At 42.0% G+C, this 19,708-nt stretch overlaps 3 protein-coding genes across 3 annotated transcripts; 1 reads left to right on the forward strand and 2 right to left on the reverse strand.

Moving 5' to 3' along the window:
• Positions 1-1,584: 1,584 nt before the first annotated feature.
• Positions 1,585-10,835, forward strand: LOC134668618 (calphotin-like). Its single transcript, XM_063526058.1, has 2 exons — positions 1,585-2,517; positions 10,226-10,835. The coding sequence occupies exons 1-2, from the start codon at positions 1,646-1,648 to the stop codon at positions 10,818-10,820; spliced, it is 1,467 nt and encodes a 488-aa protein (XP_063382128.1). The 5' UTR covers positions 1,585-1,645; the 3' UTR covers positions 10,821-10,835.
• Positions 7,943-8,894, reverse strand: LOC134668941 (cuticle protein 16.5-like). The gene has a single exon (XM_063526449.1). It carries the CDS (start codon positions 8,877-8,879, stop codon positions 8,004-8,006), a length of 876 nt encoding a protein of 291 aa, XP_063382519.1. The 5' UTR covers positions 8,880-8,894; the 3' UTR covers positions 7,943-8,003.
• Positions 10,836-11,497: 662 nt separating the features above from the next.
• On the reverse strand, positions 11,498-12,033 carry LOC134668947 (uncharacterized). The gene has a single exon (XM_063526455.1). It carries the CDS (start codon positions 12,002-12,004, stop codon positions 11,582-11,584), a length of 423 nt encoding a protein of 140 aa, XP_063382525.1. The 5' UTR covers positions 12,005-12,033; the 3' UTR covers positions 11,498-11,581.
• Positions 12,034-19,708: the final 7,675 nt, after the last annotated feature.

The following is a 19,708-nucleotide window of genomic DNA, read 5'->3' on the forward strand; positions in this document are numbered from 1 at the left end:
AAGGCCGCTCCGCTTATACCTTACAATTTCGCTGTAGGTATTAAACACGCCGCAAAAAATCCCTAATGACAGCTTGCAATGGTTTAATTCAATTGGTTTAATAAATGCTCATGATATGGTGACCATAATATATATTATAGCAAAGGGTCAACTTTTTAATTGCAATGTATGTGAACTAGAGTCTATAAATTATAAATACAGATGTTAATTACAATGAAAAAATCAAACGATGATCAACTCTAGTCAAAGTGGGACTAGAACCCACATCCTTGGCTTGCCGGTTCAATGGGTTACTAGTTTACTTCAAATCTAAAGATAATAAATCAGATTATGTTGTAGAACCCGAAATTTTGCATTTAGGTCTTATGTAAGGTACCTAATAAGCTATGACTCTAAAAATGGAAACCAAAAGGTGGCCATTGGATTGGATATTATGTAACGAAGTCTTTGCTTTTTGTATCGAGACCAATGGCAAAAATCATAGACGTTCAGACAAAACGTATATATTGTTATTATTGTATATTACGGTCAAATTTATATTTATAATGTCTTCAGTTGTCAAACAACACTGTAGAATTGCACCGCAGGCGCTTCGAATTACTTCTCCGGCAGCTTAATACGACATTCAACTTTTTTTTAGACTGCCCGCTCCATAGACGAGGAATCCTCTAGACCGAGTTTAGAGCAATTATTTCATGCAACCGATGATGCCAAAAATGCGGGGGTGCACGGGACGAGGTGAGCGAAGTCCCGTGCCGTGATTGATCCGTTCAAAGACACGGACGTCACACAAAGACACTTTCGACTCGAACATGGAGTAAAATTACCGTATGCGTGGCAGAGGGGGTAGCGCGACTATGCTCAGTCTGGAGGATGTTTTGTCTGTGGCCCGCTCTTATTTACGTTATCGGTACTGCGCTATTTATGGGTTTCCTTGATAGAAATGGTCGGGTTGAAAAATTATTACCTACTGGAGAATAAACCATGTTCGTTTTAAAAATAAATGTGCCGACTTTGACTTAAGTACAAGTATGAGTACAGTGAGTTTACGTTTTATGACTCAAATCGACATAACATTTCATCATGAATAAAATGGAGCTTTTAATAACATATAGGTACATTACAAAACTGATATATATAGAGTAGTAGTAGATCATAAAAATGTGGTTAGTATAAATATTGCTGAGTGTTTCATGAATGAACTTTAAAAAAAAAACAAGGTTTACTTTAATATAAATTACATCTGCTTACACAAGTTTTTCTCGAAAAGATTTTTCCAAATGGAATAGTATAGGACATGGGTAGGTCTATGCATTTTCTGAACATATGTAAACAATAGCTAATTTCTATGTAACGACTGCATTTAGATTGTATTAGCTTATGTAACTAGCGTAAAAGTTTTCGTCATAAAAACATAGGTACTGTTAATTGTAGCTAGTTAGTTAAACAAAGTGCGACCACGCAAATCCTTAATGAAATGGTAAATGGTATCGCAATGACTAACCGAAGCAAACTGGTTGAACTTGACTTTTCTACCACTGATGCACTGAAGTGTGCGCGACGTATAAATACATACGCGTAGTGAAAGAAAGCATCAGTTAATCTGAGTCGTCTGTCGTTCGCACCTGAACTAACACAGACCACGATGAACTCGCTGGTGGTGTTGTTTTCCGTGATGGCGCTGGCCGCCGCCAGCCCCTCGGGCCTGCTGGCCCCCGCGCCGCTGGCGTACTCCGCGCCGGTGCTGGCCGCCGCGCCCGCCGCCATCTCCAGCCAGTCTCGCCTCGACATCAAGTCCTCGCCAGCCATCGTCAGCACTTCATACGCCGCTGCTCCTGTAGCCTACGCCGCAGCGGCTCCCATTGCTCCCGTGGCTTACACCGCACCTGTAGCTGCCGCAGCCATAGCGCCCGCTGCCGTCTCACACCAGTCCCGCATTGACATCAAGTCATCCCCGGCTGTCGTCAGCACTTCTTACGCTGCTGCTCCCATTGCCGCTGCGGCCCCCATCGCATACAGCGCTCCTATCGCTTACTCTGCGCCAGTGGCAGCTGCGGCCATCGCTCCCGCCGCTGTCTCCCACCAGTCCCGTGTGGACATCAAGTCATCTCCGGCTGTCGTTAGCACTTCCTACGCCGCCGCTCCCGTCGCCTACGCTGCTGCTGCCCCCATCGCCTACAGCGCCCCCCTGATCAAGACTGCAGCGATCGCTACACCCGTCGTCGCTACTACCGGCTACGCGGCGCCCATCGCTACTGCCGCCGTCTCGCCTGCCTTGCCCCTGGATACCCCTGAGGTGATCGCCGCTCGTGCCGCGCACTTCGAAGCCCACGCCCTCGCTGGGGCGCACCTGATCAAGAAGCGCTCGGCGCCGCTGTTCGCCGCCCCGGTCGTGTCCACGTACTCCGCACCGATCGCCTACTCCGCGCCCATCGCTCCTGTGACGTCGTACGCCTCCTACACCCCCCTCACCTACTCCTCGCCCCTCATCACCAAGGCCTACAGCGTGCACCCCTGGTGAGCGCCATCACGGTAACGAGGATTTACTTGCCTCGGTTCAGCGACATCGAACGACAATGGTTAACTTGTAAATAAATTGGAACAAATAATAATGAAAGATTTATTTTCCCTCTCCCCTCTCCCTCTCCTCTCTAAAATATAGTACTTTGCTCCACTTGGGAAATATTTTTACACCATATATACTGGCTCGTAAAGGCATTCTTCATTTTTTTTTTATTGATGATAAAATTACATTTTATCCACAGGAGTGGCAAAGCAGATTTTGAGTAAGCACCTAGTTTCCTCGTGTTGGCTGCTGGAAATGAGTTCTATGTGATAAATTTGAATTTTAAATGTTAGTATTTTCCTCGCGTGGGTGCATGTGATGAAAAACTTTGTGATTCACTCGGTAGCACAGTTTGTCTAACCCTAACCCTCGCAACGCCCAAGATTCCAAGCAATTTCAATTTTGGAGTTTTTCGCTTGCCCGAGTATTAGCACGTCGAGTTAAACAACAACTTTGCCTTTTTGTTGAAGTCAAATTAGACAAATAACAATTTTATATTCCTTTTTTTTATTTTTTTATTGACAATCAAGCCCTGGTGGAGCTCCACATTGAAAATTTAAGATGTTGATTTTTCTTTTCCGTCACTTTATTGTTGGATAAAACCACTACTACAAAGGCTATGGTTGGATTTTCATACATTTGCGACCTTTTATTATAGAGTATCGATCTTTTTGTGGTAAGCACCTCCTATGGTGTCTATTATTTTCCGGCATACGTCATTTTGAAGATTTATTAAAAATAATTATTATCTCACAAACTACCCACACAACTTTACTGGAATTCTTAGTCAATGTTCTATAAATTAAGACTCACCTGTACAAAAAATATTTATATTAATGGTTTAAAAAAAAGAAAAAAAAAAGGAATTAAAAGGGTCAAAAACTTTTTTCTATGTATTATGAGCTAGCGACACCTACAGTTCATAAAGTGGTTAATATTTATGTCTACTAGGTAATTGCATAAGTTTAAACTTTTTGCACTTGGTACTTATATAGGTATACTGTACGAACAAGACATTTAATCACGGAATTTTATCTACAATATACAATGCAACGTGAAGGATTGATAACAATACTCATTTAGAAATCAGTAGTCAGGTACGTCATTAAATGTCTTGTTAGCGGAAGCGATTACTATACAGTGGGATCGATTCGGATTTTGAAATAGACATCTATTAGATATATTTTAGACATCACCAAGATACGATAACGATATGTTTAAGATCTAACGTGACAAATTTGACATTTGCGCGATTCTGGAGATACTCTTGAACGATTTCCACAGAATATGACTTAGAGATCCAGTTCACATCTAATAGATATCTTACTCTATCTAACGTAAAAGTGTCATTGGTTGCCCGAATTGCGCTGCAAAAGAGAACTAGTTGATATCTAAACTATAACATATCTAGAATGGATCTAGTACGTGTCGTCTCTTGTGAATATCTTGAAGTTCGAATACGGCAGAGTGTGGCTATACTGGCTACCTCCAGTTTAGCACTGACATATCGTAAACGCTATCGAGAACGTAACTTACTTTCTATGCATCTTGCTCGTACACACATGTTAATGCGAACGAGATGTATACAAAATAAATTACGTATAAGTTAGCGTACTTACCTGTATGTTAGTTTTTTAACCGACTTCCAAATCCCAAAGTAGGAGGTTATCAATTCGGTTGTATGTTTTTTTTTTTATTATTATTATTGTATGTCTTTCCCATCACGGAACAATGGTGTTCCGGACCTTTGGGAGGCGTGCGCGGAGCCGAAGCCAACACGTAGAGGCCCTTTTGACACTTTAATGAAATGTAAGGGGTACACCGAGCGGATGCTGCCCTTACCCGTGTCATGGGACGCACGCAGAGGCAGCACCCGCCAGGGTGTAAGGGCTATTGAGAGTTGATGAAATCTAAAATGAACTAGGTTATTGGGTGAAAGCGATGGACTAGTACTGAGCTATGGGGTAAAAAACCGGACGCCTGCCTAATAAAACGGTATGCAATTTTATTTCCGGCAGACGGTGACTCGCCCTCACAAGATGGGCCCCCACAAAAAAGCGACATCTAGGATGGCTCAAGGGCAACACCGGTGTGAGCGGCTCAGGGGTGTCGAGAGGTGTGCGCCGCTTTCTACCCAGTGGCTGTTAACAGCCACTGTGCCAACTCGCGTCTTATGCATATTTCACTTCCACCCCTGGAGCTTATAGCTCTAACGACTCCACTCTGGCCGGCCGGCTAAGGCAAGCCAGAGGCAGAGAATCCTGTCCCACCCACCCTCCTTGCGGGTAACAGAACTCCCCAGGAGCACTCGGGTACGTGAGGTCGCTAATCCCCAACAGCTCGCCACAAGCTGCCCTGCGTTGACTGATTGCACTGGTAAAACCAGCGGGCGATGGGGTCGTCACATCCCTTCCCTTATTATTATTATTATTTGTTTGTCCTTTCCACATCTCGGGACCATGGGATCCCGGACTTTTGGGAGGCGTGCGTGGGGCCGAAGCCAACAGCGCAGAGGCCCTTTAAGACAATTTAATCTAAAGGCAAGGGATACACGTGGCGGATACTATCCCCGAACGCACAATGTGATACATCCGGAGATGGTCTCCGCCAGGTGCAAAGACTATTGGAGTGCAGCACTTTTGTGCTGCGATGGGAACTAAGGTCATGGGCTATAGATTTGAAAGTTGGATGGACTGGATAATGGGCTATGGGAGAGACTAGCGGACACCTGCCGTGACAATCAGTCTCAAAATTGTGTAAGACAGGTGGTGACTCGCCTACTCATTTAGTGGGCCCTACAACGGCCGCACGCACAGTGCGACAATAGGGCAACACTTCGGAGCGGCTGTAAGGTTGTCGAGAGGTGAGTCTGCGGTAGCCAGATCCCGGTGATCCGTTCAGCAGGCCGCCGGCGTTATGACATTTTACACTTCCAACCTGGAGCATAGGTCGCGCTCTTGCGACTCCACTCTGGCCGGCCAATCAAGGCAAGCACAGAGGCGAGGGCCAGATGACAGGGCCCTCTGGAATAGGAGTCCGCGGTGTCGCCACTCACCGTCAGCTCGCCACAAGCTGCCCCCGCGGGGTTATTATTATTATTATTATTTTTTTTTTTATGTTTGTTACTCCATATCTCCGTCATTACTGGACCGATTTTGAAAATTTTTTTTTTGATTGAATGTATATGTATACAGATTGGTCCCATTTCTGTCAAAACCCAGTTCTGATGATGGGTTCCATGAGGAATCGAGGGAACTCCTCAAATCTTAAAGGCATGCGTATAGAGATTTTTGTATTTACATCAGAAAATTAAGCATTTTCATTAAAAACTGTCGCATTTGATGAAGTGGAACTGCTGATGATGATCAGAACAGAACTCTTCAACGACGCATAGTTCACGTTTGGCGATTTTTCCTCTTCGTTATGTTTGTCAAGCAAGTTAAGTTTTTAAGCCACATTTTTGTCAAGCTCGAGTTCTGATGATGGGATCCATAAGGAATCGAGGGAACTCCTCAAATATTAAAGGCATACGCATAGATTTTTTTGTATTTTCATCATAAAATCAAGCATTTACATTAAAAACTGTCGCATTAGATGAAATGGTACTGCTGATGATGACCAGAATAGAACTCTTCAACAACGCATAGTACACATTTGGTGATTACGAATTTCTATTTTGACTTGGACTGGGACCCGGACTCGGACCCAGAACCGGACTCATACCCGGATCCGGTTCGGACCCGGACCGGATCCGGTTCGGACCCGGACCGGACCTGGACTCGGACCCGGGCTCGGACCCGGACTCGGACCCGGACTCAGACCCGGACTCGGACCCGGACCTTGACCCGGAAAACCACTATGATACCTTAACTAAATAAACCACTATGATTACCTACCATAAAATGTGTAAGTATATAAGTATGATGATGCCAATCTTACTAGCCCCTCCCGCTTAAACCCCCGTACACCGCACCGCATGCGCCGTTAAGTGGGTTAGGTTAGGTTTGAACTGCGATCCTCACAGAACCGAACTGCTATCAGAGAAGTGGGTTAGGTTAGGCTAGAACTACGACCCTTACAGAAGCGAAATGCTAGTAGAAAAGTGGGTGGTTTTACCTCCTTTTCTACATAGTATACCTATACCATCTACAATAATCTTTCACCGGCCCCCATAGAAGTCGGTTTTTTTTTCTTAAAAATTATTGACACAGATTTCCGCAAAGTAACGCCTGATTCTATTCACCACTGTCAGTGACTCACGGTAGGTAGGTAAAACCTATATAAAAATAGGGCCATAAACATAAGAAATATGTATGTGGATGTAATTGTAATCGATTCAAAAGTAGGATTTCACCTTCCTGATGTGTGAATATAATGCTAGTGCTCAGCGACTCAGTCATAATAATTGCTTATGTATGATAATTATAATACAAGCACTTAACAATCACACGAACATACTGCCAAAAAGCCGTTTGCATCCTTAAATTTACGCTCTTCTTAGCGCTAAAAGTTGCTATGAACATTAACGTAACAACATATCTAAATAATTGGTAGGTACTAAAACGTTTATCAAAATTGTTTTATATAAGTATGTAATATATACAAAGGAAAAAAAGAATAAACGTTTTGTATGTAAAACTTCTACTTGCTCAAATTTCTTTATATTGAAAATTCTAGCAACAAAAACTAGGACCAGATTTAAGTAAGATTTAAGTATATTAAGTATACAGGGTGATTCAGGAGACGTGAGCAGGACTAACACTGCGCATTTCGTAAATTATAAGCAACTGTTTCGTATCAGTATTAGTGAGGTTAACGTTAATTTTCTAGTCGTGTTGAAAAAAAAAGTTATTAATTTATTTACGACATGCATGGTCACCCTACAGTTAGAATACTAAACTACCTAAGTTTGACAGTTTATTTTCTTCGTAATCATAATGCTGTCATTACGGTTAAAGAGGTTTTATGTTTATTAATTAGGTCTTGTAGGGTGACCATGATTGTAGAGAATTAAATTTTCCCTCGCCAAAAAGTTAAAAAATAGGAAAAAGTGTGGTTGTTTCACCTAAATACGAAGGTGATCGATCAATTATCAGTTACTGAGTGGGCAGGATTAGTCCTGCTCACGTCTCATGAATCACCCTGTATGTTATTTGAATGTTCATGTCAAATTACATGTTACTTCAGAATGCGTAAAGCGTAATATTGATTGTATGACCGCGGCTAGGTCAAGTGCGAATCTGTCTCACACACCAAGGGTTCGGTAAAACCTTTGAAACAGTTTCAATTTGTTTCCTTATGTGTATGTTTCGTATATATAAGAGCGCCAAAATAATTTACATTCAATTTAATAGTTCCATAATTTATTTACAAGTTAACCATTGTCGTTCGATATCACTGAACTGAGGCGAGGAAATCCTCGTTACCGTGATGGCGCTCACCAGGGGTGCACGCTGTAGGCCTTGGTGATGAGGGGCGAGGAGTAGGTGAGGGGGGTGTAGGAGGCGTACGACGTCACAGGAGCGATGGGCGCGGAGTAGGCGATCGGCGCGGAGTACGTGGACACGACCGGGGCGGCGAACAGCGGCGCAGAGCGCTTCTTGATCAGGTGCGCGCCGGCGAGGGCGTTGGCTTCGAAGTGCGCGGCACGGGCGGCGATCACCTCAGGGGTGTCCAGGGGCAAGGCAGGCGCGACGGCGGCAGTAGCGATGGGCGCCGCGTAGCCGGTAGTAGCGACGACGGGTGTAGCGATCGCTGCAGTCTTGATCAGGGGGGCGCTGTAGGCGATGGGGGCAGCAGCAGCGTAGGCGACGGGAGCGGCGGCGTAGGAAGTGCTAACGACAGCCGGAGATGACTTGATGTCCACACGGGACTGGTGGGAGACAGCGGCGGGAGCGATGGCCGCAGCTGCCACTGGCGCAGAGTAACCGACAGGAGCGCTGTATGCGATAGGGGTCGCAGCGGCAATGGGAGCAGCAGCATAAGAAGTGCTGACGACAGCCGGGGATGACTTGATGTCAATGCGGGACTGGTGCGAGACGACAGCGGGCGCTATGGCTGCGGCAGCTACAGGTGCAGTGTAAGCCACGGGAGCAATGGGAGCCGCTGCGGCGTAGGCTACAGGAGCAGCGGCGTATGAAGTGCTGACGATAGCTGGCGAGGACTTGATGTCGAGGCGAGACTGACTGGAGACGGCGGCGGGCGCGGCGGCCAGCACCGGCGCGGAGTACGTCAGCGGCGCAGGGGCTAGCAGGCCCGAGGGGCTGGCGGCGGCCAGCGCCATCACGGAAAACAACACCACCAGCGAGTTCATCGTGGTCTGTGTTAGTTCAGGTGCGAACGACAAACGACTCAGATTAACTGATGCTTTCTTTCACCACGCGTATGTATTTATACGTCGCGCACACCGTAGGGCATCATTGGTAGAAAAGTCAAGTTCAACCAGATTGGTTGCCAGTCGCTTAAAGTTTTACAATCACGAAAACTATTTAGTTACTTGCATCAGCTAATATAAGAATGCACTTGATATATATAGAAAGTAAAGAAATTACAATCAATTTTTTTTTGCTTATGTACAGTCTATGTCAAAGATACGTTTACACTTTTCGCCTTGTTACAAAAGAAGGTGCAAAAGTGTAAACATATCTTTGAGGTCGACTGTACCTGATTAGGTAATTACATATATTATACTATATACGAAAAACTACTACTACTACTACTACTACTACTACTTTTACTGGCTTCTAATTCTTACAATTTTAGTCTAACTAGCAAGGATAAGGTTAACAATAGATTGTTAGGATGCTAAAAACTTAATTAGAAATTGCGGCCCGATCCAAACATTAACGTTTCTTAAAAAAAAACTTCACTTTTGAAACTGACATATGTAAGCCATATCGTATCTAGAGACGTGATATTTAACGTATTTTAAAGTTTGAAGCGGGCAGTAAATAGGTAAATAAATGCATTGTCTGGAAGAGTTGTTTAAGATATTAAAAAAAAATTAAATAAATTATGGAGCTAAAAGTCTACAAACATATTACGTGACAGCTTTATCTCCTTCATATCTATCTCCAACTATCTAGTCCAGACCAAGAGCATGTCGGGCCATGATCAGTGTAGGCTATTTAATTAGTAAGAATTTACTTTGTAAGTCTGTTTACTAATAAGGTAGAGTTTTTGCTATAACTCTAAAACGGCTTATATTGAGGCAAGCAATTTTTTCACGATTTTCTTTTATACTTACATATTTTTGGGAAAGTAGAAAAGAGAACGCATTTTTTTTCTTTCGGAGCGATTATTTTACATCGGTATGCCTTACACCAAAGTAAGTATACCAACACATATCCCTAGTTCCGTAATAAAACTCTTAATACCTAGGTACTTATTTAACAAAGCTGGTTTGGCCAGTACTAATTGCCTACTTTTATCGTGTTAGGATAATAAATATTCATAACGTAGGTACCTTGAATTTCGAGAATATTGTACGCAAACATTGTTATACGTAGCTTCCGGGGCGAATAAAAAATCGTCTTTTGATCGAGCGCCTACTGATACATTTACACTTAGTAGGTACATTATATTTAAATTGAAGGTGATTGTGTGACATTTTATTGTTAATAGTTTGTTGTTAGACGGGTAGGTATATAGATCCTAACCGGTCAGACGAATCAAATCAACACAGACCACAATGTTCAAGCTGGTGGTGTTGTTCGCTTCTGTGGCTCTGGCGGCGGCCAAGCCTGGCGTGGTGGCCCCCGTGGCCTACAGCGCGGCGGTGCCAGCCGTGAGCTCCGTGTCCCAGTACAGCAGCAGCGTGGTGCATGGTTCCCCCGTGGTTCCCGCCGTGTACTCGTCAGCTGTTGTTCCCGCTGCGTACAGCGCTGCCGTGGTTCCCGCTGTCGCCCCCGCTGTGGTTCCCGCTTACGGCTACGGTCTGTCCCAGGCTCCGCACTCTCCCGCCGTCGTCCTGGATGCCGTAAACGGAGTCCCCCTCGACACGCCTGAGGTGGTCGCCGCCCGCGCCGCCCACTACCAAGCGAAGGCTCTGTCTGGCCATCACCTGGGCAAGCGATCCGTCGCTGCTGTTGCTCCCGTGGCATACAGCTCGTACGTGTCTCCTGTCTCCGCCGTTGCTTACTCCTCTCCCGTCGTTTCTCCTTACTCCTCTGTTGTATCCCCTTACTCGGCGGTAGTTTCACCTGTCTCTTACTCCGCTGTAGTCCCTAAGGCTTACAGCGTCCATCCCTGGTAAAAATCCACTGATATTTATTGTTTGTAGACAAGTGTGACATGTACCTAAACAATGAATCCGAATTTGTAAAAAATAAATGGACCATTTGATCTATTTGGATTTTTATTTACTCCAATTTAAAATTGGTGAAAACCACAAAGAAGAAAATTAATATTAAATGAAAATTAATATAAATGACAATTTATATTTACAAATGACGCGCCTTATGAAATATACGCACGCATTTACGTCAATTTTGCACGACATTTCACTCGAGGCCAAGTAGGTAGGTAGATATGAAACAAATGATTTCCGCCTAGCATTTTAATCTTATCACTGTGCTGTCATTTTAACAAGTATTAAGGATGACGCACACTATACCGTGAAAAGTTCTAGTCTCTCTGGTGTCTCGCTTACTTTTCAATTTGCTAAATTAGTGAAATGATCAATAAATATTCTAAACAATAACATACAAAGTCGGTACAAGAAAGGCAAGAGTAGATTAGCTACTATAGTCTGTAGTATTTTTCAAACTCCCATAGAGTTTAAGTAAGTTTGACACATGTAGTTTCAATACAATTCTGCGAGATTTGGCGTTTTAGGTTATAAATCATATGAAGATAATGATACCTGTCACCCCACCAATCGAGTTTGTAAAATACTATATGAAACAAATCTGGAGTGAAACAAGAAAAATATTCTAGATATTGCACTTTATTATTTCTACATTAGTAACCAAAAACTTTTTACAGTAAAACGGAAGCCAGTTAGTTGCACATTTCTTAATAATGTCCGACGTGAGGATAAAGACCGCCATGGATTCCAGCCCCGTAGTGCAGCGGTGAGGCGACTACTGTCTTATGGAGCAGCGGCACTGGCAGCACGGGGGCCACGAGCGCTGGGGAAGAGTGCACGTCCAAGCGAGCCTGGTGCGAGACGGCCACGGGAGCCACGTGGGCCAGAGGAGCCACGGCTGCCAACGGAGCTACGTAATGCGGCGAGCGCTTCCACAAGTGATGTCCCAGCGGCCCGGCGACCACTCCCACTCCGTGACCCAATATACCATGGCCAGCGTAACCGTGATGCACCAGGGGGTAAGGCGCCACTAGCCCGTGGTAGGAGTGCGCTGCTGGCACTACTGGGACTATCGCGTGGCCACGGCAGAGAGCCAAGCACGCCAACAGCAACAATAGGCGACCACACATTTTTTTGATTTCGTTAGCAATAATCGACTTGGTGTCAATAGCAGACTGATGCCTGATACCTTCGTTTCCACCTTCTTATACCATGGGTGCTGAATCATAGTGACAGGAATTTGTTTATTTTCAACAATAGATTCGTTACGGTGTTGAGCACCGTGACTGCATAGAAAAAGCATTAAAATTATAGTTTTTTACGATCCAAATAAAAATAGACAGGTAGCAGGTAAAGGAAGTGAGCTTTAAGTAGGTAAGGAAGTATATACTGTAGTTACCTATTAGTTTATTTTTATACTATTCTCTAAGCGCCACTTGCACCATCACTCTAGTGACCCGGGGTTAACCGGTTATTAATCATATAGGCTCAATTATTTTTATGACTACTTACCTAAGTAGTAAAATGTAAGTACCTAGATAATTATCGAATTGCGATGATACAAACAGCAACTATCTTAACTTTACATCGATGGACCTTATTACAAAAGACATAAGGTCCACCGATGTACAGTTAGCAGTGTGGGCGATGTTATACAATATCCTCCCAATGTTAATAAGATGTGTTAGATTCGCCCGCTTAAAACAGTTACATAACGTTATACGTGTTGCGTCACTTTATTTACATCTGAGATAATGGATGATGTTTTTATAATGCACCTCAATCCGGCCAGTGCCCGCTGCGTCGTGACGCAACCCGTCCGACCGGCCGAGAACTTGAACCTGCGTGCCGCTCCAACTACCGTTACTTCACTATAAAACTAAGGCATCCAACGGCGCATCCATACAAACGTTAGAAATATCCACGGGGGCGCGCAAAAATGTTCCGAATTCTATCAATGCTGGGTCTGATATATCAAGTTCGTTGTCAATTAGCACCGCTAATATATGCCGCTCCAAGTGCCGTGTCGCATCAGTCTCGTATAGACATAAAACACTCTCCAGGATTCATCTCAACACCTTTGATATACAGCCCTGCTACGACGGTATTTGCTACTCATCCTCAACGATTAGAAGTAGTAAGTGACGCGATTATAACGCCAGTGATTAACACAGACACGGTATTAACTCCCATTGCCTTGAGTTTCTACCATAATCTTCCTCTAGCGCGGGCACTGGAGCATCCTATATCGATAGAGGCTGCGCAGGAGGCGGTTATCCAAAGCGAACAAAGTAATGAAGCTACAAAAGAATCTGCAAGTACTGAACAAATAACAACTGAGCTGTGGAACGTTCAACAAAATAGGCCAGGAGTTACTAACGTGGTATTGGAAAGCGACGGAGTGCAGGTAAAGGATCCAATTGTACCGAAAGAAGAATAAGATTTTATAAAATGAGTATGGCGGCGGCGAATCTTGAGATTATCTATATTTTTAATTAAAATAACTTTAGGTGGGAGAATAATGTGCAAGTCTTCTCAACTTGGGTGATACAAATGTGTTAATGATATTGACTAAGTTTTTAATAAAACAGTCTAAATTAACTAATGTAATTAATTTATTTGTTGTTTTATAAGTGTAGGTATTTATTTGTTGTATAGTGGTGTAGGTGTAGGTGTGTGTGTGTGTGATATATTATGTGTGTATGTAAAATAAGCAGAGGACGGAATCGCTCATCATGGCAAAAATCAAACGTCAATAGAGTTGGAACGTTGAATTTTATCGACTGTCGAATAAACTGAAATTATATTTACCTAGCGTATCTTTATTTATTTATTAACAAAACTAAGACAAGGATACTTCTTTATCCATTTGTTAATTGGTCTTCTTTTTGGATTAACCATTTTTTACAAACATGAATTACGGTTCAATTCGGAAAATGAATTAGATTTCTACTAAACTTCAACAAGTTACGATATGGATAATTTAAAGATATTTGTAAGATAGATACGTCAAATTTGACGTTTCCGCGATTCTGAAGGTCCTCTTGAACGATTTCGACAAGTTATGACTTAGATATCCAAGTCACATCTAGTCGATATCTAATGTAGATCTAGTTGATCTCTAAATCGTCTCTAGATCTTGTGATTATCTTGAAATCCGAATAGGCCTGTTAGTTGCAAAAAGGCTAGTGACAGAAATGACAGTTAACTGCCATGCAATTTACTTTTAATCTAATCAAAGAGGTCAAATGGTCAACGAGCTAATCAACGAGCTAATTAATGTTAAAGTCAGAAATTTAATGTATAAGGTGACTGAATATCGATAGCTGAAAAAGTCGATAAAATTCAACGTTCTAACTCTATTGACGGTTGAATTTTGCCATGACCGATTCCGCCCTCTGAAAAAAGGAAAAGAATATTTTAGTGTAAGTACAATCATTAAATCTGATCACATGATTCATATGGTAACTATGTCAACTCGATAGCCCCAAGGTTACAGGTTATGTTTTTGAAAATTATAAAATATTTGTAGTTAATACTGCACATATGTACAAAAGGTTCCTTTTTTAATGTTGTTTAAATTAACCCTTAAATTGGCAAAAAAAGTGGAAAGTCGTGAGATCGCGCCTCCTCGACGCTCAATATCTAATAGTGATCATGATTAAGTTTCAGAATAAATGCAAAATAACTCCATTGTGTAATTTTCTTTGCAAGTATTTATGTACCTCTACCATAAGTGAAAGATTTATTGCTGGTGTCGAAAAAAAACAATCGGATAAAAATATATAGTCAGACCGAGAAGTCTGCAGCGATTTTGAACTTCTATTATAATATTATGATGTGCAAATATTACACTGCGTGGGCTATCAAAATCGATGCAGACTTTTTTGGTCTAACTCTACATATTGTATCAGCTTAAAAAACACACACAAATATTATAAAAACACACTTATCTCCTACGATTGATTAAGAAATTGCGCGGTTATTTATTATAGTAGAAAGGAGCTGAGTTTTGGAGCTAAAATTAGTTTATAAATACATAATCTTACAAATCAGCCAAGTCTTCAATCAGTCCATATCCGACCTTCAACTTCCTACCAACCGGCTCAATCAAACGGCAGACAAATAGATCACATTCAAGAAGTGTCCTTGTAGAGAATCCTACACACGTAGCCCAAATATCCATCTATCGTCATTCGAAGCAATAAAAATGTCGAGGAAAACTGGCACATCGATTTCATTTAGCTATGACAGAAGAAGGTTGATATTACATCATACATCGTAATCTATTTAGAAGAAATGAATGATTCATCACGTATGTACTCGAGTGTTAGTGGAAAGGCTTTGGGAAGTCGATTCGAATCAAGGACAGTGTCAACGCGGTTCGCTGACTGAAACCATCTTCGCGTGAATTTAGTTCACGGCGTACCCTTGAATACTGTTTGTTATACACATAGAAACTAGCTAGTTTCCCTCTTTAATTCTTAGCATTATTAGTTGGAGCCCTAAATACGTGTAAACCGGGGCCATATGAGTGAGTTTTCTTGCAATTTGTGAAAGAAAAATATCCATAATTTGATATTTTAGTTAAACAACACAAAGAACGTGTGTATAAGTTTCCAAACCGCATTGAGCTAGCGTGAGGTCTATGTCACTTAAACTGAAAAGTTTCCATACAAAGTTTTAATTGTTGTCCTCTAAAGTATCTTTCTGCATTACCGCCGTTTCAAATCCTAAAAATAGAATACGAGTAGTAGATTCCGATGTACGGTAAAGGGCCACCGTTTACGAGTTATTTACGAAAAACAATAAACAGGGAGCTTTAAACCCGCCCTACCCGTTAGCTTCACCACCACCCTGTGATACTTTTAGTATGTTGTTTAACACCATTCCCTACAACTATGCCTAAATACTCTTATACACGAATTATTTCCCCGATTGGCAATTTTCGGTTTTCTTTTGGTGTACTAACGGGTTAATGGGATGGTGCAAGTGGTGCTAAGTAAAATAGATTTAAATAGGTATGACGTGTAGGATAAAAGTTGAAACCTAAACTTATCCAAGCTTATTCAAGCTTGACATCAAGGATATCCAGAATACCTACTACATACATATAATAATAGGTATACCTTTTTCGAATTTTGTCAAGTTATTACGGACATTTTTAGTGTTCCGTACAAAACTTTGTTTACGGAACACTTATGGGATCACTTCGGTCTTGCAAATCAGTTAAATACGTTTTTCTCAGAGACCGTTTGACATAGATACCTAAAATTTGGAACAGTTATAGCAATTACCACCACTCATATTGTGAATAAGTCAAAACTGCTTATTTCTTATTAAAGGGGGAAATTTAGGGGGTTGAGAGGGGTAGGCTGAAACTTTTTTCATTTGTAAGAATCGTGTGGGGTACCATTAGAAAGCTTGCAAAAAATTGAGTCGATGGACTGATTTTGACTTCATTTTAGACTGCAATAGTTTCGTCAAAAAATGCATTTAAAGTTGCAAGTTTTCATACAAAAAATTTCACCTCTGTCCTGGCGATTTTCGCGAAAACTATAGCTAACAGGCAGCTGACCAGTCAATACCCAACTTAAAGAAGCATGGAGACGGCGGGAAAATTATCAGCTTAACTTTATCTTTATTAGTTTTTCAACTGCAGCTTGACCTTTGGTTGCTTAGGGCTAGCTAACTGATGCTTACACTGGTCAATTCATATTAGGCGAGAAACATCCTTAGTTAAAACTTTGACATTGAAATTTATGACTTATGTCTTTGACACAAAGTTTAATTCTGCTTGCTTATTTTTGTGGGATATTTAATTTTATCTCAATAGCCTACTATAAGTATGAGAGAGATCTACAAAATACGACCTTATTATATTGCAAATAAGTTTCAATTTCGAACGGGCTTTCCAAGCAATGGACTAGGCATCTCAAAAATCTAAAAAATTCAAATTAAGAATTCCGTTCTTGACTGTCGTTGTGTTTTTTTTTCCACAATAGGACACATAGAGTTAGTAAGGCGTATAGAGATAATAAAGTCATTTAATATTTATGAACAGCTTTGGCCTCATGTATAGATTTTATTGAGAGTATCTGATTCGTCGAAACAATATACACAATATTCCTTTTCATTAAGTACCATTACATTTCTGTATTAATTGTATAATTATAATATCTATTAATTATATTCAGTACTTATGTATATTTTTGAACGGATCGGTGAGCAACAAGATTCAGGGCTATAACCGCGAAATAGAGGTTCGCAAATTGCGAGCATTTTTCTCTGTCACTCTAATTACGCCTTCATTGGAGTAAAAGAGAAAGATCCCCGCAAATTGCGAATTTCGGTTTACGCGGTAGCCCCTCAGTCCTGTTACGAGAAAATAATTTTGGAAGACATTAATAGTATATGACAGTTAAATATCACAGTTTTTAGAAACAAAGGTAAAATTTACGAAATATTTAAAGTAAGCCGATCTTGTTTTTTAGCAGTTCTAAATAATATTAAAGTCTATATATATGGCATAGAACTAGAAACAAAATCAAATAAAAAATAATAATGAGTTCTAAATTCAAATTGAAGGTACAGTACAAAAGGTGAATACATTTTAAGGTATTATAGGCCAAGCGCGCACCACGATATTAATTTTTGCGACACGATTTTAGAATCGCGCTGTAATATATCGCAGAAAATTCACTGCGCGCACTGCGATGTACCCGGACCCGGACCCGACGGACCCGGGTATGTCCTTAAACTACGTCCAAGACCACCGGTGGACGGGCAGCAGCGTCCCTTAAATTCGGTGTAAGTACTCGACTGCGATCGCCAACCCGCCTGCCAAGCGTGGCGATTATGGCATTCACCCCCCATCAAGGGGGAGGCCTATGATGTTCAGCAGTGGACTTCTTATGGCTGAGATGATGATGATGATGATGACTGCGATGAAAATGAAAAAGTCGACCAGTCGCTTGTCATGAAACGTGTCTTTAATATGCGATTGCTGTATGACTTTGAGCATTTATAACACAAAGGTGATCCCCGTCTATTTCCATAATTAAATGGTCAACATCTAGCGTCTCATTTTGAGACTCCATTGGAGATGCAGGTGCCGAGATGTTGGGATTTGGAGAGCGAAATGCCGACTGAGGTCCGGCCGGGGTGCGATTTTATTATCATAGTGCGCGCGGGGCCATACAACTCCGCATGCTGCAATTCACTTTGCGACAATCGCGTCGCGAACAATCGCGGAAAAATGTGACAAATCACAATTTAAAAATCGCTGCGATTTTTTGTCTCATATGCGCGCACTAACATATAAACGCATACGTTGCATTTCTGCGACAAAATTATCGCAGGACAAAAAAAAGTGGTGCGCGCTTGGCCTTACTCTATAGTACATTATTGTCGAGGCTCGGAAGTAGCTACTTGCAGGCTGAGGATTCGTTTTAAACGGACGACCTTGGGAGTCCGTTTAATTGAATCCGAAGCCAGCAAGTAGCCTTCCAGCAGAGTCATATATAGTGCTTTTCTCAAAAATGGTGCAAGAAATATAAATATCATAGAAATATTTTACAAAAGCAACGTTCTTACGTATATATTTTGACAGAAAGAAGCCCTTGCCGCCTTTTTATTTTTTTTAATAAAAAAATAGAAGTGTATTTTTCTGCCAAAAATACGCCAACCTATTTGAGACATCTAAATAGTCGCGGTACTAATCATCTGTTTGGCTGTTTAATGGGCCTGTGCCTTCATTTGATATGGCCATTTCAACTTTTAAAAAGTTTGGAACTCGACAAATAATGGAATTTGTATGCAACATTGCAGTCCCAAAATCGAGACTGCAATGTTTTTAACTTTTTAATTTTTGACTGACCATAAACTACGCGCTTCGCGACCTATTTTTTAGACGGCAAATTCGACTTTGCCGACCATTTTTGAGAAAAATTATTATAATACATCAAGCATTCGCGAGATGCTCGACTTCGGTATTCAAACACAAAGCAATAGTACAAGAATCTAACTAAATGCAAAGGCCGAAGGAGCGATTCGAAGATCCGAAGCGTCCGACAGACGCGCGCCTCCCGTAACCTTTCCAAGTATTTTTAAGTACAAGTGTCTAAGTCGCAAGATCCAAAGGCTGAAGTCGCATTGGGCCGAAAGCCCGAAGCATCCAGGAGGTCAGTTCTAAACACAGGTAATTAATACAAGTGTCTAAATGCGAAGGCCGGAGGCCGAGCTCCGCGTAGGGCCGAAGGCCCGACGCCTGCAAGATGTCAGTGGTTAAACACAGAACTGACAGCCTGGACGCTTCGGGCCTTCGGCCCTACGCGGAGCTCGGCCTTCGGCCTTCGCATTTAGATACTTATACTATTGTTCTGTGTTTAAGTACTAACATCCTGGACGCTTCGGGCCTTCGGCCCCACGCGGAGCTCGGCCTTCGGCTTTCGCATTTAGACACTTGTACTATTTTTCTGTGTTAAAGCACTGACATCCTGGACGCTTCGGGCCTTCGGGCTACGCGGAGGTCGGCCTTTGGCCTTCACATTTAGACACTTGTACTATTGCTCTGTGCTAAAGCGATTACATTTTGCTAAAGCTCGGCCTTCGGCCTTCGCACTTAGACACTTTGTACTATTGTTCTGTGTGTGTAGTTGAATACGGTATCCTAAAAACAGGCAAACAACCTCTGTAAAATGTAACGATGCGAGCGGTACGGCTACCATCAGTTTGGCATTGACATAAACGCTACCGTGGGCGTGAACGTAATTTACTTTCTATGCATCTCGCTCGTACTGACATATTAGTGCGAAAGAGATATACCTATAGGA

Source organism: Cydia fagiglandana, chromosome 11 (genome assembly GCF_963556715.1).
Source record: "Cydia fagiglandana chromosome 11, ilCydFagi1.1, whole genome shotgun sequence".
In the NCBI taxonomy this organism is placed as follows: Eukaryota; Metazoa; Arthropoda; class Insecta; order Lepidoptera; family Tortricidae; genus Cydia; species Cydia fagiglandana.

Bases quoted from the DNA above. Each gene is read 5' to 3' on its own strand.
- LOC134668947 (XM_063526455.1), bottom strand. From the start codon at position 12,004: ATGTGTGGTCGCCTATTGTTGCTGTTGGCGTGCTTGGCTCTCTGCCGT.
- LOC134668618 (XM_063526058.1), top strand. From the start codon at position 1,646: ATGAACTCGCTGGTGGTGTTGTTTTCCGTGATGGCGCTGGCCGCCGCC. The intron at 2,518-10,225 runs GTGAGCGCCATC...TAGATCCTAACC, and splicing joins GCCTACAGCGTGCACCCCTG to GGTCAGACGAATCAAATCAA.
- LOC134668941 (XM_063526449.1), bottom strand. From the start codon at position 8,879: ATGAACTCGCTGGTGGTGTTGTTTTCCGTGATGGCGCTGGCCGCCGCC.